The sequence below is a fragment of the Taeniopygia guttata genome, chromosome Z (genome assembly GCF_048771995.1).
Source record: "Taeniopygia guttata chromosome Z, bTaeGut7.mat, whole genome shotgun sequence".
NCBI classification, from domain to species: Eukaryota; Metazoa; Chordata; class Aves; order Passeriformes; family Estrildidae; genus Taeniopygia; species Taeniopygia guttata.
Window position 1 is genome coordinate 58202286 of NC_133063.1, and position 21741 is coordinate 58224026.

Here is a 21741-nt window from a genome sequence, read left to right on the forward strand (position 1 = left end):
TGAAGTGAAAACACTATTTACTGTAGCATCATATTATATTACATATTTTAGATTACTCTATTATAAGAATTCTGGATCTCTATGAGCTCTGTCAGGAGAATTCCAAGGTATCATTTCGCAGTAATAATGAAAACAATATGCATAATCAGAGATGAGTGTAGGAGATTCTTTCAACTACAACAAAAGAGTATTTGAACACAGTCTCATGTTAGAAAGGTTCAGAGAGCTCCATTTTGGTTTTGTTATGCCATCAAACTGCAAATAACAAGTACAACATAGAATTTGTTAAACCACAATTCTCAACTCAGAAACTGAAACAGAAATAATTTTCAAAAAAGCAAAGCTAGAAGTTATCTTAAAATTCTTTATGTTCTAAATTAAAATTGGTATCTGAATGAGGATATTGTCTTCTGAGTGTAAGACAAGTAAGTTTTTCATAATTACATAACTGGAACTGGAACACATACATTAGCAAGTTAATTTCAGAGTAATTTAGAGATTAACTGATTGCCCATTGTTTTATTATATATCAAGATTTTTATCTGATAACATCCAGCATCCAGAATAGAGTTCAGGATGTCATTAAAAGGAATTTTTAACATTTTTTAATACAACACAAAAATATGTGAAAATCATTATTGCTACAAAAATACTTTGTTCACAGTATATATCCACTCAAACAGGTCATATTAAATTAATATTTTGATCTTTTCTCAAGGATAATGTGACTCTTTAAGCTGGAGTGTCTTCTAAAATCAAAAACAGGTTACATTTTTTTTTCTTCAGCAGTCAGCCAAATTAATAATTCTCTCTACTTACTTCTATTTAATATTTGTAAGGAATAAGATTAAATACGTTAAGCATACATAAAAGACAAACATGACTTAAAAGCTAAACTCAAAATTTTCTGTTTAATAGGGTAGTAACCAGGCAAGAAGCTGGAAAAAACCCAGCCATGTGCACTCACAGCCCAGAAAGCCACACGTGTCCTGAGCTGCATCCAGAGCAGTGTGGGCAGCAGGGCCAGGGAGGGGATTCTGCCCCTTTGCTCTGCTCTGGTGAGGTCCCACCTGCAGGGTTGCATCAACTCTGGGTCACAGCACAGGAAATATGTTCTGTTGGATTGAATTCAGACCCAATATGATCAGACTTCTGGAGTACCTCAGCTAAAAGAAAGGCTGAGAGAGTTGGGGCTGTTTAGTCTGAAGAAGAGAAGACTCCAGAGAGACTTTATAGCATCTTACAGTGGGCAGCCTACAAGAGAGCTGGAGAGGGACTTTTTACAAGAACAAGTAGCAATCTGACAAGGGTAACAGTTTTACACTAAAAGAGGGCAGGTTTAGATTAGCTGTTAGGAAGATACTATTCACAGTGAGTGTTGTGAGACACTGGGACAGGCTGCCCAGAGACTTTGTGGATGCCCCACTCCTGGGAGTGTTCAAGGCCAGGATGGATGGGCTTTGATCTACTTGGTCTCATAGGAGGTGTCCCTGCCCATGGCAGAAGGGTTTGGAACCAGATGATCTCTTAGGTCTTTTTCAATTCAAACCATTCTATAGCTAATTTCTTTATATCTCAGCCTAAGAACAAGCCTGGTACATGTAGGTATTAGGACTAATGACTGAAGGAAATTTTCACTCTTTCTACCCATTGCTATTGAAAATTTAAACTGATAATTCTAGAAAAGAAATGCATTTCAAACTGCTTCATATAATGCTGCAATAAAAATATACTTACAAAAATGTAATTTAGACAATGATAAAACAGGGGATGATGCTTCAGGATGATGCTGAAGTTTAATCTATGAAAGATTAAACTTCACCAAGTAGAAATTACTGTGCAGAGCTGTTCAGAACATTTGAATGACAGCAGCATTAAAAAAAAAAAAACTTAATTCCTTTATATTCCCTCTGAAGGATATAAAATATATTTTTACACTGCTTAGAAAATATTATCTTTATATACATATTAAGCACTGACAAGGCAGTGCCTCTAATTGGAAAGGAAATCAGGACTCAGAACACAGAGACTGAGTCACGAGGTAGCAAATTACAAGGATAATCTTCTTTTCACAAAAAGCATAAAATTAAAGATAAAAGTGCCACCACCAGCTTACCAGCTTCAGAAAACTTAATTGGTGTTTTTTTTCTCCAGTTTTTTTCTTAGAAAGATTTTCCAATTATCTCCCTGGTAGTACAATTACAACTTTTCAACAACTAAATTTCTTATTGGTCAATTAATTTTGGGTGGGCTTTTTTCTTTTCTTTTTTTTTTTTTCTTTTTTTTTTTTTTTTTTGTATATTTCCTAAGGTATATATGACTGCAATAATAATTTATTTCTTCAGTGATGACCTATCAAGAAAAGCTTTTCACAGCATTTGTTTTGCTGAACTGAGTAAGCAAAGCCATTCTGTTTTCCCATAAGACGGGCTCTAACCAATTTTTATGACCTTTTTATTTTATTTTGTGTCTCTTCTAGCTCAAATTAACTTTCTTTAAAAATTATTATTATCACTATCCATATTATTTCAAATTAAAAACTACCAGAGCAATGATATTCACCTGCATATACTGGAAATACTCACCCTGTTCAGGGCAGAATTAGTCTTTTCAGAGCTACATCACACAGTCAATGCACAGAAATCTTGTGATCAATTAATGTACTCCATTACTTAACCTCTTTATTGCTTCCAATTGACGAGTCACCACCTGATAGGAGAAATTCTTGCCAGCAATCTCAAAGTGCATAAACTTGTAAATTATTCACCTGAATCTCATTCATTTTCCAGTTCTGTGACAGCCAAAGTTATAAAGTTATATTCTTTGCAAGTTCTAATCCAGCTTCAGTTTAAGCAGTTTTAATTGCTATTCCATGTTCTCAAAAAAGATGTCATCTGCTGATCAGTATTTTTTTATTCCTTTTTGTTCTTTTCTATTGGTTGAAGGTCTGTTGAAAATACTGCTTCAAGTAATTATCCTTCATTCTAACATTATTTCTGAAAGTAGTATCCTTGCTGGGATATAAAGTTTTGGGTTTTTAAAGAAATTTAACTTCAATTCCAGGTATCTTCCCCAAATTCCTGAGCAGTTCATATTGGCTGATTTTCCTTAGTTTATCTAAGCTCACTTTACAAAGTCAAGCACTTAAGTTGAAAACATACTTTTTTCTTTACTAAAAACTAAACTGAACCAACTTAATCAGAAGCCCCAGTGAAAATTTACAATGATTGGCTTAATGGTATTATTTACACAAACTAAATATCACATAGTACAAAACCCCCTTCAAAGGGTTGTTAGTGCAATTTTATGTCTATTTCGTGAAAAACACTTAAGCTCTTCCTTGAAGACCCCTGACTTTCCCTTTCTGGTGTAAGCTCCAAAATTCTTTGGGCACAGAGATATTTTTCTCCATGCTGTATATTCCCACAGAACATAAATTCTTTGAAACCATGCCACCATGGAGAAAAAACCCCAGTGCTTTTATTGTCATCTGGATAACTAGTATGTTCTCCCAGGTTAAGGGAAATGTGGGATAAACCTCTTTTCTGTATAAGTAGTTTCCCTTCTAGGAGCTAGCTTTCAACAGCTGATAAGCAGTAAATTTCAGTGACTTACTGTATTTGCAGTTATGTTTTTTTTATGTTTTCTTTTGTCCTCTCTCAAGATAGCGGGATTCCTTGACGACGAGGATTGTGAAGCACAGAAAGGATCCCTACATTTAACATAGCTCTGGATTCCACTCCAGGGAGTAAGCAACCACAAATTTAAAAAACTATATAAAGAATTACTTTATTAGATCTAGTCCTATGTGACTTAAAAAAAAATATTTTCCCTAGCTATAATGCAGCCTATCATCACAAATTTTGATGATTTGATAATTTTTCAAAAAGAAGCAAAAAGCAAAGCAAATGTTTTCTTAATTGATGGATATTCTGTATAGACTTTATGTTTCTTATATGTGTATGCCAAGATTTAAGAATAAATATAAACCATTATCTTCAAGTAAGAGGATATGAAATGTCATTTTCTTACAATTTACCTTATAATAGGAAAAGCTTTTCCACAGTGTTCTGAATAGAAAGTCAGGCTGTATTCTCAACAGGATTATAATACACAAAAATAAAATCTCCATACAGTAAAAATGTTATGCTTGATGGATGCTGTAGTGCCTAGTGTTAACAAAGTTTATCCAACAGTTAATCCAATAGGAAAGGTGAAAGAGGCCAGCGTTGCTCATTGGGCTTCTCCTGATACAATACTGTTCAAATATGTAAGCTGCATATTAAAAAAAAAAAAATTAAGGGGGGGAGGAAAAAACAAACAAACAACAAAGAAATGAACAAAAAAACCCAAACAAATCCAACCAGGAAAAAAAAAAAAAAAAAAAAAAAACAGGTAATGGCAAAGATTATTTTCCTTCTATGCTCAGTATCAAGTCTCAAAAGTTCTACCCAACAATTTTTATTTTTTCATTCTTTTCTCCTAATGCTCAATCTCTGGCCATTTTCCAAGATATTTTCCTCCAGAATATATGACCAAATTATAGATATGGAGGTCTTGGAGATGACCACACATAATGGAGCAGCCTAATGGGTTAAAGAACCAGGGATTATAGACTGGGTTAATGCCTTGGGTAGTCATTAGCACATTACCAAATAGCTGCAGAAAATGTAACTTCTTGTAATGAAAATGTATTTTGGTAAAGAAAGAAACTCTATAGGAACGAAAATTAGGTCATTCCTCCCCCTAGGTAGGCAGTTATATCAACACAATTGGAATGGAAATGACATGTTCCTGGTGTCATCATTGGCATACCTGACCACTTGTTAGAAGTCCTCCGTAAAGTACTTGTGAGCTGGAAGCACTCTCCTTTGTCATGGACATGAAAACAGAATGTGCCACTGTGTATGCACCAGTCACTACAGCCCTGCAGGGTGCTTCAGCACACAATGACCCCCTGCACAGACCTTCAATGAAGTCTTCCCGAGACACGATCAGAACAGCAAAGAGACAGAGAGCCTGAGAACAGCAAAGACACTCTCTGGTTTCTAACTTACTGTGTTAGCTTGGTACTGATCCTTGAACTCCCACCACAGATTTAAGGGCTATCCCAGCAAAAGGCATTTCATATATAGCCCGCCTTGGAATTAACTACTGCATCAGCCTGTCATGAGTCCTAAAGCCACAGCACAATCCATCCTCTTTAGTCTTCCACGGTCCAGCTGCTCTGTGATAGATAAACACTGTATATAATATGTTAATATTCAGAGCCTTTTAGTTAACCACACAGTTAACTGAATGGCTCTGAATATAATCTTGTAGCCAGCAGCAAAATTTTCAGCAAAGTTTCCTTTTTTTCTCCTTCCATTTGCTGTTACTGTGATGTGAGCCATATGGTCCTTTTCATCTCTTAACCCCAGAGAAACCTTCATTACTATTTCTCTCTATCTGTGGGATTCCATTAAATTCAAGTTGTCCAACCCTACATCCTACTTAAACTGAAGCAAATGAGAGGAAAAAAGTTAAAGTATCTCTCTCCTAATATTTTCAACATTATTTTATGTCAGAAGTTGAGGCCTGAAATGTCTTAAAATCATTATTTTAATCTGGATTTTATTTCTTCTGTTCATCTATTTAATGTATTGCTCTATAGCTTTATCAATTAAGTTTGCTAAAGCTTGCCTTATAAGCTGCAATTCTTCGACTGATAAATATTGATTTTTCTAATAGTAATTTTAGTCTAAATTTAAGCATACTCTCGCATACTATAAATTATTTGAAAATAATAGTCTGTTCCTTCTACATGCAGTTACTGTACTGCACATGGCAGAGTAAAACAGAATTTAATTATAGGAGAGAGCCCAGATCTTACTGTGTCCTACATTATCCAAAACAGCTACCAGATAATATAACCTCGCCTTGGTCTGCAGGGATTGTATATTGCAATACAAGAAAGATCACGGAAATTATATATCATAAATATAGGAGAAAGCCTGCAATGGAGGCTTCAGGTTTCCAAATCACCTCCACAAGCAAAGAAGTGAACAGACTCTAACTTAATTTTTCTCAGCAATCTTCCAGACTTTCTTACTCTCACATTGCTTTAAAATTGCTCCATTCTCGTGACTGAAGACTGTCATTAGCATCATCAGCAGATTGTCACCTAAGAGCACGTATCAGCTCCCGGTCAAGCCACAGTGTCACTGAGGTGCAAAAGACGCGGCACGGATGGAAGTCGCCACTAGTTTCTCTTGGCAGCCGCAGCACACACGCTCACCGGCCCGGGGCCGCCGTGCAGCTTCCTTCCGTGGAGCCCCGCCTGATGTGCAGCAACTTCCTACACCGATTCCTAAGTGTTCTTCATGCCCTCGCCCCATTTCATTTAATGCTTCCTCCTTTCTCTTGCAGTACATTGGGACAGCAGGGGGCTGCTGAGGACACCCAGCCTAGCAGGTGATTGCCGGTGAGCGCTTGCTAATCCCTGCCATGTCCCTGGCCTCGCTCTATGAGAGTACAATCTCTGAGTTTGGGTTGATTTCTCGGGCCTGAAGGAACGCAGCTTCTTTCCCCAGTGCCCATTGAAAACTTATCGTTCATTCCCTTAACCTTAATTCCCTCCTCCTCTCTTCTCTCTGATCACAGCTCGCCGCCGCCGCTGACCCCACCCCGCTCCATCTCTGCCAGTCAGGCGACGAGAGGACGTGCCAGCCCGAGGACTCGGCGCGGTGCAGGCTGGCGCGGGCGCTGCTGTCGTACTCGCGGCAGTGGGGCCGGTCCCGCCGCCGCCTAGGGTGCTCCGCCGGCCGCAGCGGCCCCTGGGCGGGCCGGGCCGCCGCCGTGTGCCTGCCGAGGGCAGCGGCCGCGCTGGCGGAGCGCTTTCCGCTGCCGTTTGTCTCCCGTCTCTTCCCGTTCGCGGGAGCAGCTGCTGCTGCGCAGCCCTTCCCCGCCCGTCCGGTCGCTCCAGTGCCGTCGCCTCCTCCTCGCAGCCTCGCACGGCGCGGCCCGGTGAGCTGAGCGGGGCCGGGGCGGTGGGAGGCGCCGCAGCCGCCGTGGGGCTGAGGCGGGGCCGAGCCGGGCCGGGGGGCGCGGGGTGCGGTGGGCGCGGCGGTGCGGACACCCCGGGGGAGCGGCCGGGCTGTCCGGGCCCGGCTGAGGGGCGGCCCCGCGCCTTGCTGCCCGGGGTCAGGGCCGCCGCAGCCCGCAGCGCCCGGCCGGGCCCGGCGGCTCGGGGCGCTGCGGCACCCGCTGCGGCACCCGGGACACAGGCGGTGTCCCGGGCTGTGCTGGGACAGCGGCACCCTGCTCCTGCTCGTTTCTGTCTTCACTTTGTGCGACAACTGATGCCTGTATGTGTAAGAGCGTGAAACAGGCAACTCTGGCCCTGGGATCTCTTGGAAAAACGAGATTACACACCGATCAGTGGTTTTCCAGTGTATCGCCAGATCTGTTCGCTGTCAAAGCCATTTACACACTCTATATCCTACCTGTGCTTGGACGACCTTAGGCAGCATGCAACATGCTAGCAAGTCAAAAAATATGTTGCAAGTAACAATTGGATTTTTTAAACTTCTGTTTATTATATGGGTTAGTCTTGGTACAAAAGGATCACACTGGCCGCCCTCTGACATTAACTTGCATCATACAGAAGCTGATCACACAACCGCTGAACTGGTAGAAGAGTTTGTAGACAAGGAGATGCACAGAAGCAGATGATGCATCTTTCTGCTTCCCTTCTTTGGCAGCCTGGAGACAGTTCTTTAAATTTTCTGTCTCCCCATCTTAAGTGCTATTTTTTGAGACACATTGTTGAAGAAGGTTTTTTTAAGCATTTCTTTAATCAGAAATACTTTGGAGATCAGAAACTACCAGGACGTTTTTAAAGTGTACCCTAATGTCTTCCATGGCTGTCTCTCTGTCTGGTAAATTATCAGTTTCCTCCTTCTCTGGGAACAGGAACCTGGGATATGTATGGACTCTTGTTGGTTAGGACAGCTCATTTTCCCTGTCATCCTCCCACAAACCAGACACTCACCTAATTTTTTTTTAAGATTATCAATCTGCTGAAGTTTTAGTGCCCTAGTTTCTTACTGCAATCTATTATTGTAATTTTCATGGCTCTAATATTCTGAAGGATCATAGGTGATTTTGGAAGAAAAAGCATTGATAAATGCTAGTGCTGCTACACTTAATTTCTCATTTTTATGTATTTGTGAATGAAGGGCAAGTTAGTTGAAATTCTAGACCAGATTTCAACAGAAATTTAGGGGATTGTGTTTAGTTTTTCACTTTGAACATACGAAAATTTTTAATAGGAGTCATACTAAATGTTTTTTAGCAATCTTTTTGAAGACAGAATGACCAAAATGTAATATATTATACAATTTATACTTCGTAAGACATTTAGATATGAATAGACCTTATTTTATTCCCCCTTGAAAATTTATGTAATCTGTCTAGTCTTCTCAGCTGGTAAAACTTCAGTGAGTTCTGCATCCAGAACTTGCATTCAGCAAGAATAGCTGACCTATTTGAAGGAGTTCACAAAATAGCAGTGGTAGTTGGAGATCAAGAAAGCATTCTCTCTGAGGGAAAAGAGAAAGATTTATTTAGTTCAAAGACAAGACTGAAGGCAAGCTAATATCTAATAAGTGTTTAAAGTTGTAAAATGTTCTGCATGGAAGAAAAGGAGCAATTTTGTTCTCTGTATTCGCTATATAAGGGAAATTAGAAGAAAATTAAATTTAAGTATTAGGGAAAGAGTAATAAGAGGTAAGAAGACAATGAAATAGTTTGGGAACGCTGTAAAATCTTCATCAAAGGTCTCTAAGAGAAGATTAGACCAATGATCTCCAAGAAAGGGAACTGAGACTGGTTTGGAAAGGAAGTCTTAGGACCCTGCTACTGGTTTTACTGGGACTAAAGAACAGAAAAGACTTTGAAGGTAATCAGACAAAAGCCATGGAAGAATATAGGCTTTTAAACACTGATACATCTGCATGCTACTTGGGAGGCAAGCATGAGCTCACACAAAGCAACTGACCTGAGAGCAGTACAGCACACATGACCTAGTACTAAGATAAAAAGGCCCACTCAGGGCCTGACACTATTTTTGGAGTTCCAAATGGAAGACTTTTTATCTTTATGTAGGCACTTTTTGCTGAAGGAGGGCAAGATTTTAACAGTCTTATGTGCAAACCAAGACAAATGAAACTTACGAAAATATATCCAAAACACTAAGGTTAAACTGCATTTAACAAAATAAAAAACCTTCAAAATCCTGCGTTCATATGCATTTATTTGAACTTACGTACAAAACAAAATAAAAGTGCGTGTGGTAAGTGAGAAACATGCTATGTGTAGAAACCTCTGCAGTGTGTTAATATGCATGTGTAAAGTATCTTCTGTCCTTTGTGAGGACTGCAAAAGACACATACATGCAGATTTTTGATACACCTACTTAATTTTTAAATACTCTTAGGCCAGAAGAACACTTCAGCCCACTGTACCATAATATTAAAAAAAGTACCCACTTGAGTTGGATTTTTTTGCATGTAGTCCACTATCAGCACTCTTGGTTACACAAAATACAACAAAATAACAATCATGCTATGTGTGTCATTACGCATATACTAAGCATTAATTTCTCTTATGTAAGTGTAATTTTAAATAAAAGATATATGCTGAACTAAGAAGAACCTCTCAAAGGGTATAACTAACTAAACAAAATAAATAAATAAAAGACCTTTTATATTGCAGTAAAGCTTGGAAGATATTATACAGTTGAGGAGGATGTTTACATCAGCTCAAATGCCAGTGATCAGTCTTTTATCTGATTGTTGTGAGGTCTATCACCAAGTTGTTTTTGCCCTGCTCCAATCATCAGCTTCAAATGAAGCAGCTGTTCAAAAGATAGCAGGATATCCTCTTCTCTAAGGTGAAAAGAACGTGTAGAGAGACTTAAATATATCATTTGGATTAAAAATACACAGCATAAAAAGTGTTGCAAGGGATGTATCACATCATATCAAGAAGGTATTTGAGTAGATGAGGATATGGCTGTACCTAAAGAGAATGTCTGAGCTAGCTGCATGCAAAATGTCTTTCAGTCCATCCTGGTTGATCTTAGATTGGAGGATCACACTGAACTGTTGTAAAATTAAATTCATGCTAGAAGTGTGTGAATAGAATTTGTGAAGAATAAATTAATTAGGACAGCTTTAAAGTGTTTGAAAGTCATAACTGATAACCATTCTCTCAATACCCTGTGGTGCCTAGTGTCATAACAGCAAAGGGATACAAAGTACTTCTAAAAATTATCAAAGAATGAATTTACTTTTTAAAAAAATCATTCATAGACAGGTTCATTATATGTTCCACTTTTGAAATGTGTCTGATACAGAAAGTAGCAGCACTGATTTAGGTAGGATAGTAAAAACTAAGTTTTAGTTCAGTAAAAACTGAAGTTCTGCTTAAGTCAAAGCATTTGAATAATTCAGTTTTTGTCAGGAACAAGACAGGTTACTAGTATAAGTTCTTAGCTTTTATGTGTCTCTTGCATGATCTTTTGCTTGTCTGTCTTAAGATTCATTAATGAACATTTAATAAAAATACATTTTAATTGTGATATTGCAAGGAAATACTTAATGTTTGCCTTAATTTCACTTCTTAAACTGAGAGTGGATCTGATTGTTAAAAACTGCATGTATACTTGAGCTCAGATTCTGCTGTATGTACCTATGTTAATGCTTGTCATTCTCAAACTATATTTCAGATCTTTACTTTTGTAGAAAAGTAAACAATGCAATGAATTAAGACCTCAGATGTAAATAAAAGATAATAAGTAACTTCTCTGTCTGTTTCATTGTCTTTGATTGCATCAGAAAACAAGGCAGAAAAGGGAAAGGTCAAAATTGTGAAAATGCAAAAGTCTGTATGTTTCAACAAGGCAAACTGCTCTTCAGACAACCTTTAGTGAAGACCTCAAAGTTGCTTTAGTGAAAACTAAAAAAAAATTAAATGTTAAAATTGTTGCAAAATTAGATGTTTGGACTCTGAAACTTTTTACACTGATTTTTAGTTTTATAGTCCGGCATGCCCGTCAATGAGTGCAGTGCACTTTAGCATTCTGAGTAGGCCTAACTCTAGTATAGAGCTTGAGTTGCCATGTAGATGAAATTTTTTTTTTTTTTAATGTAGCTAGCACAAGGGGGTAAAAACATAAGTACTCTGAAACAAAAGTTGGAGGATATTTGGAAAAAACATGACAAAAAAGGAAGACTTTGGAATAAGGTAGAGAAGACTAGAGAGACAATTATGATGCTGCAAGACACAAAAAATAGAGTATTTGTTTTGTCCTTCTGGTGTCTTAATGTAAGTCCTGTTTCACAAAGAGGTTAATACAGAGGTTCTTGAAAAATGGTTGCATCAGTAGTGCTCATCCTTGCACACAAACTAATTTAAGGGAGCTAGCCTCCAGGGGCATGTTGAGAAAAGAATCTGTTATCTATGGTTTTATGTTAGCATTCATTATTGTTATGTGGCATTTTATGTGTGTATGTTTCTTTATTGCTTAGGGTAGCAGTGACTTATTGCTATGGCCATATTCCAGAAAAACTGGAGTTCTCTTATCTTTTGTCCAAATATTGGACAAGCTTTTTGTTTGGTTGATTGGTCAGCTTTGTTTTATTTTCGTTTTAGTTGTTTTGTTGTTTTTGCTTTCTAGTTCTTTTTGCAACCTGGAAATAAAACCAACTGTTTCATGTTACTATTTAAAACATCTAGATGGCATGCTACACAAAATCAGAGTGTATTTGCAAGTAAAATATTAGTCTCCTCTACAGTGTTGAGAATATTTATGGACTTCAAGGTCTCAAGAGAAAATTGGTGTTTCAAAAGGTGACCAAATTGTTTGCTTTGTGGTCTTTACAGGTCAACATACAGAGCTGCAAAATCCCAAGCTGACATAATGAACAGCCAAGAGGCTGGTGTTCTCTGTTGCTGGAAATGTAGGAAATATGTAGCAAATTCTGTTTTTCTTGCAAAATGTAATGGGAAAAAAACATCCAAAGTAAGTATTGCTTCTTCTGAGGGAGTTTGTAAGTTCTTCTGGTGCTGTTTATTTTAAATGAAGGAGAAGTATTAAACTTTGCCTCACTTTGTAATTAATTTCTGGTGGAGGTAAATCAAAGTAGAGACAGTTCTGTAGAGAGTTGTGTAGGAAACAATTTTAGTGAAGTCAGGTAGACAGTGATCACCTTCATATTCTGCCACACGCAGGCTGGTGTTCACAGACACTTGACTAGTAGCCTGTATAGAGCACTACCATTTCTAATATAAAAATGGGATTTAGTTTTGATGGTTTTAAAGCAGTCCTTTTTTTGTTTTAATATCTTCTAATGGACAACTTCTTATGTATAAAGTGTATTTTAAAGACTGGTTCTAATTTCCACTGTGGTAGTTAACTGTGTGTAAAATATCCCTACATCAGAAAATTTTTCTCTTAATTTTTTAAATATGGGCCATAGTCTGTGCACAAAAATAACTAAGAAAATTAGTCTGCCCTGAGCAGGGTTACTCCCTGCTCAGTAATTTATATTGTGTTTATTAAAATAAATGGAAGGGTAATTACACTGAATAAAACCATGACAGAGTATTTCCTACTGTTGTGTAATGGCACCTACTCATAATAAATAGCTAGGGTCTTTCCAAATGTGCCAAAAAGATTTACAGCCTCTTGAATCAAAATTAAAAAGCAAATAAAAGAGAAGGTGGTGATGTTTTTTATAAATGTGTTAGTAATGCAATAACATTCTTTTGCACACTAGAGAGGGATACAGCCAATAGATGTAGAAACAAAGTTAGTTTTTAAGATCGTGATAGTATTATCAATAAACCCCATTTTAATCACTCTGCTTACAGAGCTTGAAGTTCTGGAATAATTTTCACACTTTATATTTGATGGGTTTTTTGTGCGTGGTTTGAAGTAATTTCAAGGGAATGTGGAAACTCCATCTCCTTCCATGGAAAAAAATGTAGTGAAAAGAAAGAGGTGTCTTTGTCCAAGTTGCCTATGGTGGATCTTTCAGTTACACACAACTGAAGTACCTTCTCCATTTATGTAGGTAGCAAATAAAAAAGTGTAATTTAACACTGTATCTAAAGAGATTGGGTGGGAAAAACAGTATTATGGTGAGAAGACTAATGTTTTCAGTATGTTTTCACAGATGAATTTTAGACCTTCAGACAAAGATAGCTGAATAATGAATGAAAAAAAAATGTGGAACAAATGTTGAAGTTACAAACACAGTATAAACACTAATAATTATATCCATATTAAAATGCAGCTGGTCTTCACAGATAGGACAAAAAGCCAACATAGACATGATAAATGGATTTGTCTGTCTTCTGTCAATACTTGGAGAATTTTTAAAAGCTTCTATCTTCTGTCTATAGCTTCACTTTTAATTTTCAGCAGAATGAAATTTTTATTTCAATGACTTTAGTATCATGGGTGTCCACAACTTTCTTTATTCATAAATTTTAACAACTGATTTTAGGACTTTCTCGCCAGAATTTCTTTATAATTTTAGCCATCCCTGTAACACTAATTTAGTTTGATAATTGCTTCTATTTTAGTATCAATTAGTGCAATGCTACAGGTTTTTAGATTTTTTTTCTCTTCACTTAATCACATTGTTGCTGTAAAAACGCTAAAGTTGCTAGGATTACCTGGTTACTCTGTTAGTTATAATAAAAAGAATGAGAAAATTAATTCTGCTCATTGCATTTGTGCCTTGCTGATCATGGTCTTCATGTAAGCGATAACTTGTCTTTACTGAAAAATTATGCCAGCTGACAGTGATACTAAAATCAATTTCAGATATTTTTGGAAGGCTGCAACTACATACTTTCTGTTCTTTTAAATGAAATAAAACTACTTCCAGACTCCTACATTTCCACAGGAGTATGCCCAGTATTCTTAGATTCAGACATAGAGAATTACTGACAATATCTACCTGATTTTTAGCTTAAAGAAGTACATAACATTTGAGATTTATTATTTGTTGATGTTTACTGGTTTTAGGGAGCTGACTTCTGGCTATATTCAAAGAAAAAAAATCCTACATAAATTTTGAGTATCAATGCAATTGTTTTATTAACAGATATATCAACCTTCAGCTGCCGCTCAGAATTGTTGCAATGTATGGCATGTGAGCTTAGAAGCCATTCCAGAGTGGGTGAAATGTGTCATTGAAAAGGTAGATTTTTTTTTTTTTCTTAGATCTCCATTATTTAGCATGTAAAATAATTAAGGGGGACAAATTTCAAGGACACTTTCCTGGCAAGGTCCATGTATGTTGCAGAGACCTTATGACTGAGGGAATTCTTATCGGGAACTTCTGTTGTTACCATTTACAGATTTTTTTTCCTCTCTTAAATGTTTGATTTTTTTTTTGTTTGTTTTTGTTTTTAATATATGCATAAGTGCTACAAGTGATAAATTCTGTTTCTTGTTCCATAACAGATGAATGTGTTTATGCTTGTCCAGATAACTGTCATGGATATCTCTGTATATTTGACAAGGCTTAATATTGTATTTATTACCTAGGCTTTGGGGTTTGCTTTGTTTTGATCATCATATCTTGCAGTACTAAGGTATAGGTTGACAGTGACAACAGGAAGCATGTTTCCCCATAAAAATGGACTGCAAATTTGTTAAGAGATCAGTTTTTGGAATATGATATATTTTATACCTAAGTCTTTTATACTTAATGTGTTCTTATGTCATAAGAATATAAAGTAGATACCTTCCTGCAAACTCAAAGGTCTGGTGACAAGCCAGTGTCACTGCTTTTGAGTTTTAACTGCCCATTTGTAGTTTCCAAACCATCTCATAAATTTCCTGTTGTACTGACTGCTTCAGTTGCTTATTTTTTCTAAGTTGGTTTAGATCTAGAACTTAATGTTGTGGCATAGATACTAATAAGCAGAAGCAGTGTTTTTTGCCACACAGATTTTCTTTTATGAATCTTTGATTTTGATAAGTAAATTATATTTACATTCCTTAGACTTCTTCTTAGACTTCATTGTAAAATTTTGCTATAGTTTAAGTAATTTCTGCCCCGAGCAAACCCATACTGCAAATGATGCACAAAGAGAAAAAAAAATTGTTATGACTGTAGAACTAAGCATTCAGAAATTTAAAAAACCTTCATCTTCCTTCTTTGTATTGCTTTCTGTGGGGTTTTTTTGTTAAACATTAATCAAACTTTTTAAAATTAGTGATCTCTTCTACTTCAATGAATATAACAGAACAGTTATGTTCAGAAACACTAATTGTGGAGGTGTGTTTGAAAATCTCAGCTCCTGAGTTATGAGTTATAGTATGAGTCACTTTACAATATCGCCTAACCATGAATCTTCAATAATGAGAAGGCAGTTTTTTACAGGTTTTTTGCCTCTTAAATTATTTCAGTGTAATTGGATTCATATTGATAGTAATAAATTCTTTTCACTTTTAGCTTTTAAATTATTCTTTTGCACCTTTAGCTTTTGCATTTGAAAACTTGGAGGGTCAAACTGGAGACTGAGGAAATACAAAACCCATTGACTGCTTGACACACTTGCTTAAGGCTGCAGAGGAGCAATTCTCCTCTGGTGAAAAAGGCAGACAATGCAATTCTCTGTGTACAACTTCGACATTTTTATGTTCATTGTGTCACTTAATAACCTCGGAACTCTTGCCTCATTCACTTTGTCTCCTCTGGCAAGATCCTGTGTTTCTATGGATAAGTGCAGGGGGTGCAGTGTGTTAAACGATTCTGACTTATCTCCAGATCCTCCTGAGCTCTGAATAATTTTGTGATCATGTGTTATTTTCTCATGTGTTATTCTCTGATCATGTGTATGACTCCTGAATCAAAGGCTAAATCATTTTGCATAAGCGCAAAGTCTATTTGCAGGCTGTAAAAACCCACTGCTTCCCAGCCGGTTCTTTTTTGCCATCTGTCCCTGTTCTTAACCAATCTCCTTGGATTTCATGTACATATTAGTATAGTTAATCTTCGATAATTACAAATATGTAGCTAGTGCTGCTAGTGACCTTTATTGACTTGGATTTTCTGTTACCCAGTTGTTTTGGTTTATTTTTCTAACCATTTCCATTTTTTCCTCTTTATGCAGTCCATCACTAAATCTGTGTACCCTCAGCTCCCTTTCAGATCTTGCTGATCTTCCCCCTACCACCTCCTCCACTAGTAGGCTGTTACTTCTTCTACTGAGTCAGTGCTTCCACACTCCGTTGCCAAACTCATGCTAAATCAGTCCCAGGCTCCTTGGTATCATCCCTCATCTCCCAGTCTCTGTGCACATGGGACATAGAGAGATGTCCTTTTTCCTCCATACTGTGTCTTGCATGTCCATTTTTTCTGGAGTTCTAGCCTTTTTAATTTTCATGAATCACTCTGCCTCTCCATTTGAAGATTCAGGATGCTATTGCATGCCAGAGAGACTCAATAAAGTCACTAGAAATTGCTTTTCTCTTAATTTTAGTGTCTAGCCCCTGGCATCTGGGAAATGGAGTGTGGGAAACTTAAGAGTAAATCTCTGAACAAGCTTAATTCTTCTTTGGGAATGTCATGTGTACACATTGGTCAGCCTTATAAACTGAGAGCGATTGTGCATGTTTACAGAATTCTCAAGAATTTTATAGCCCGTGATTATAAGTAAGCTATTCTTTTTTCTCCAAGTTAAAAAAATTGTCCAGATTTAAATGGATTCTCATAGGTGCAATGAAAGACACATCTTTGATATTTTGTGTAATTTTGAGGTTTTAACCCACAAGCCGAGAGTAGGTTTCTCAAGTAAGTGTCTCCAGAACTTCTAGCATTATGTGTGAAAAATAACCTTTCTTTCCACACAAGTTGATGGAGTATTTTTTCTGAAACTGCTAAACTGGTCTTTCTGATGTTTTCTGTAGCTTTCAGTAGGACAAGCATCAGTTATGGACATAGCTTTCCAAATCACCTTGAAGGACGTTTGCAACTGAAAACAATGCTTAAACTAGAAATATTGGGCAGCTTCTGTATTCATGGTTCTTTAGACACTGAAGTGAGTGAATTGTGACTGGAGTTGATAAGGGTTTCTCCCATCTGGGCTTTGATCCTACAAACAGTTGCATAACTGTAGTCCTCAACACTACTGCTGACAGATGAATGTGACTGCTGAAAATACTAACAGTTGTCTTAATATATAGGAGGACTAATAGTTGTATTAATGTGTAGGTGTTTATAGCTCTTTGATATGTATTTCATTTGAAAAATGAAAATAACTTGTTTCCTTATATATAGAGTATTAAGGATTTGTCATGGTTTCTGCACAGAGATTATGTTGTAATACTACATACACTAAATACAAATACCATTTTAAGCTTTTGTGGGGTAATCAAAGTGAAAAGCTATATTCTTTCCGTAAGAAATCTTCTTCCACCATACTTAGTAAACGTAAGAAATGTAGCAAGAAATGTAGCAGCACTCAGAACACTCAGCTGAGAAGCTGTGCTTGCCAATTCCAGATTAACATAGGAAATTTATTTTACTGCTTTAAATATCTAATGTTTTCATTAGTATTGTAGCATTATTCTAACTGTGGACAAATTTTAAACATATTTCAAAGATCATAGATTTTACAATGTGTGTTTTCTTAGAGTTAGTTGTCCCTGTAGCAAGCCAAGCTTTGACCAGAATATTATTTATGATGGATTTGCTTTCTGCTGTGAAGTGTCTTTTATTCTATTTGAAAAACAAGACGAAAATCCTCTTACTAAATAAGAAAATATTTTTTTAGTAATTATAAATAAAAGAAAATTAAAAAAAAGAAAATATATATTCAGTAATTATTTCTTGCTCATTTATTTACAGTGAACATGTTGTGTGGTTTTTTTTTTCTCTTTGTCAATAGGCACAGTGGACAATTGGAAAACTGCACTGTCCATTCTGTGAGGCCTGCTTAGGGGGCTTTAACTTTGTTTGCAACAAAGAATGTTCCTGTGGACAGTTAGTAAATATAAATTTCTTCAAAATTTGGACTGAGAATCCAGTTAAATTGTCAAAATCACCAGGGAAACATTTGCTTCTCAAAATTCAGTCTGGTTTTAACAAGGATACCTGCCATGAAGTGGTAACTGCAACTTTGGAAATCATAAATCAAGGGCTTTCTTACACTGCTGGAAATAATAATAGTGCTGGAAGATTAACAGAAGCACTTTGTCTAGAAGTAAGAGCTCCCAGATATGAGATCGAAAGTAAAAAACTTCCATTAAAGGCATTAAATCAAAAAAGAAATCTCCTTTCTTCCTATCCTGTAAAAGATACATGCACTGTAAAACCTTTTCACAGAAGATCATGTAGCTTGGATTTAAATATCAGAGAAAGACTTGTTTTGTCACCTGTGTTATCTGAAACTTGCAGCATGGGAACACTTTACCATGGCCAAAATGAAAATCCATCTGCTTACATACAAGGGAGCTTGCAATTAGAGTCCAGTAGGAAAGATGGTAGTTCTTTTCAGGATCTGTATAGTTCCAGGGCTGACATACTACAAAACAAATTTCAGGTTAGTTCCGTTACCACATTACTACACAGAGATACTGAAAGTGAGTGTGATTTTGAAGTTACTGGACAGTCTTCTGGGAGTGTCATTTCTGATGGGTCACCATTTGTGATGAATCTTTCCTTGCCTAGAAGGACTGTAGAAAACAAACAGTACATCACATCTTGTGGTCTTGCGCAGTCTATGAGCATTTCCTTCAACCAAAAGCTGAGTAAGAGAGAAAGAAACAAGTCAAAAAGCCTGAGGAGAAAACACAGAATGATAGAGCAATGTCTACAGAAGCAAGTAAGTGTTTAAAATTAATTATGCTACTTTTTTGGTAAAATTTGACTTGCTTTTAGAAATAATTCTGATTTTTTTCAATATTGTCTTTTAATACTGGTTTAATGTGGAACTGTCTAGAATCAGGTATTATGCAAGCAAAAATTTATGACCCCCTTCCTACATGTAGTTTTTTTCTAATTCTATTGTATCAGGTTTTCTTTCTGTGCAAAATCAAAACATGATGGGTTTTCATTGGCCTTCTTATTGTTTTGTGATGTAATAATAATTTGAAGTGGGAAAAAAATACACTGAAATTTAATCAGTGGGATTAAAGAAAAACTAAAAATTTTAATCTTCTAAATGAGAAACTCTACCATGTCAAAACTTTCTAACTTTAAACTAATGGCATTTTGAGTTGACTTTACAGTTAAGAATTTTTTAAATGCCTTTATTATTTGTTGTAAGATATTATATTATAAGAAACTATTTGTCTATGAGTAAAGAGTTGTTTACTACTATTTAAAATAGTAATAGGTAAATATTTTGCCTGCAAATCTTACACAAATTGTTACATATTCTTATCAATTGTACAGTAATGGTTTCCTTCTTTAAACCATCAGAAGCAGAACATAATAAAGGTTATAGGCAGTCACAATTTTTGGTGGAAGGCTGGGAAGAAAAGAGTCATAAAATTACTAACCCAATTTTGGTTTGCTCTCAAACTTAGTACAATGACTACTGATAAATATGCCTTTAAAAGAAAATTCCCATCACAATTTCTCTGCAAAAAATAACCGTGTAGTAAGCAAGAGCAAACTTACTAGCTAATCAGAGAAATAGTATGTACTCAAGCAATTATTCCTGCTTTGGGTAGGTTTGTCACTGTGAATTCAAGATTTAAGAGAGATACTTAGAGGGTGTCTATCTCAATTTTATGTGAGAACCAGCTTGAAAACATAATGGGTCTGGGAAATATGAGTCTTTTCAGTATGGTATGCATATATTCTTTCTTTTGCAGGCTGTTTGTTTTGCTTTAAGACTTAAACTGCTATTGAGACCTTTTGAAAACTTGCTCTTATAAAATGCATCTCTAAAGCTGAGAATATGGATTTCTTAATACTGAATACTTGCTTTCTAATAAGCCTAGAAAGATTGTTAGCTGTCCAGATCCTTAAAATGGCTTTAAAAAATCCAGATTTCATTATTTTGGTAAATGAAATGATGATGCACAAGCGCAATGTGTATTTTTCATTTTCATCATGTCACCTACAGTTTCTCCAGACACTTTAATATTTAGATGTTACTTTCAAGAATAAAACATTGTACAAATTTTCTGAATTTTTGATAGCTAAGAAAGAAAGATGCTTTCAGACCTTTTTCTTATTAAAACATGCTTAACCTATTCCTACATTATTTTAATTACATTTCTTAAGATCTCATTATTGGAGAGATGCCTCTACCCAAATTAAGGTGTAAGTGAGACCATATACTGAAGGCAATAGTGTGAAATTTATTTAACAGTAAATGGGAGGTAGAGAGAGATAGAAAGAAATAGAAGGGGGGCGGGGGGTGGATGATAAAAAGAGTGAGAGAGACAAAAGTAAAAAGGTATCGCCAGCCATGGTTCCAGACATCATCCCACTGGTCTTCTGGTCTTCTCAGTATTGTCAGTTCAAAGTCACTCAAAACTTCTCCCCATTTGTACACTTTAGCAAACAAAGGAATCAATGCTCATTTAGTACACAGTTCTCCTATTCTCTTGGTTAAATGATCGACTTGATTCCAATGATGATTAGTCCCATGCTCAGTTTTCCTCTTCCTTTGAGTCAGTGGGCCATGGCCCCTTCCTTCTGAGCTGGACTCAGTCAGAGCTGATTGTCAGCACAGTTGCTGAGCTGTCTTTCCTTACACCACCCTGTGGCTCAAACACTGTGTTCCAGGAACTTTTCCTCAGTTCACAGGTTGTCCATCGGGATGATAGAGAGATAGAGGCCACTATGAGAAAATACAGAAACAGCAGAAGCAATAACACTAGTAATCACACCACATAAAATAGCTGTGCAAATCATTAAAAATACAAATCCAATTGCAATTTTTAACCCAATCCTGATTAGCCACTGCCCCTACCCAGTGATACCCAAGGTTCTGAGTGTTGTTTAATGAGTAGGGGATGTGACGGATTCCGCAATACTGTGTCTGTTCTATGTAGGCCAAAATTAGCCATAGAATTACACAGTGGGTCTTGATTTTTAAATCCCATAAACCTGTATCCCCAGCAGATACATACATCATGTATTAAGATGGGTCAATCAGCCAACGCTGAAGCAGATTTTCAGGTCCCTTACTACAATTGATTACACAGTTGCACACTGGGAATAAGTGTGAGTGGGTTTGTTGACAAGGTGTGCTTACATACTTCAAAGTTTTTAAAATAGTGTTCTCTTTCAACCATATCTACATGTAGTTCAAAGAATTTTATAGGAAATTTTACAGGTAGTTCCTGTCCAGCTGGGTAATTCTATAAAACTAAAAGATTTAGTTATATTATGCCAGGTTGCTTTTTAATTTTTTTTAATTATTAATTTTGTTTGTTTGCTTGCTTGTTTGTTGTTTTGTGGGGCATTTTCCAGTTTTTTCTTTGCTTCCTTGTGGGTTTTTTGTTTATTGGATTTTGTTTGGTTGGGCTTTTTGGGGTTTTTGTTTTCTTTAATTTTTATTTCAGGGTGCAAATGGCCCTTGTCACATTCACTTTTAATTGCTGACAGAGTAAATTGTACCTACAACTGAGAAGAAGGTGTGGTGCAGAATGTACTAGAGTAACCATATTGATTAGCATAAATAAAATAAATTAGGTAAAGTTAAAATACT

The 21741-nt window shown here is 36.5% G+C and overlaps 1 protein-coding gene and 1 long non-coding RNA gene across 5 annotated transcripts in view; one reads left to right on the forward strand and one right to left on the reverse strand.

Annotated features, from left to right (window-relative positions):
* Positions 1 to 491: 491 nt before the first annotated feature.
* LOC140681702 (uncharacterized) lies at positions 492 to 6230 on the reverse strand. The gene is made up of 2 exons (XR_012052779.1): positions 4816 to 6230; positions 492 to 4275 (listed from the first exon to the last, which is right to left on the reverse strand). It is a non-coding gene; the product is annotated as an uncharacterized lncRNA (long non-coding RNA).
* A 643-nt stretch (positions 6231 to 6873) lies between these two features.
* The window catches only part of RNF180 (ring finger protein 180), a 70575-nt gene continuing 55707 nt past the window's right edge, over positions 6874 to 21741 (forward strand). For 2 of the 4 annotated variants that reach the window (XM_030257615.4, XM_030257614.4), the window contains exons 1-4: positions 6874 to 7005; positions 11929 to 12067; positions 14163 to 14258; positions 17959 to 18894. In XM_030257615.4, the coding sequence (XP_030113475.1) occupies positions 11966 to 12067; positions 14163 to 14258; positions 17959 to 18894 (1134 nt within the window). In that variant the 5' untranslated portion in view covers positions 6874 to 7005; positions 11929 to 11965. The remainder of the gene's footprint in view (positions 7006 to 11928; positions 12068 to 14162; positions 14259 to 17958; positions 18895 to 21741) is intronic. The other 2 variants (XM_072921826.1, XM_072921825.1) reach the window with 2 other exon arrangements.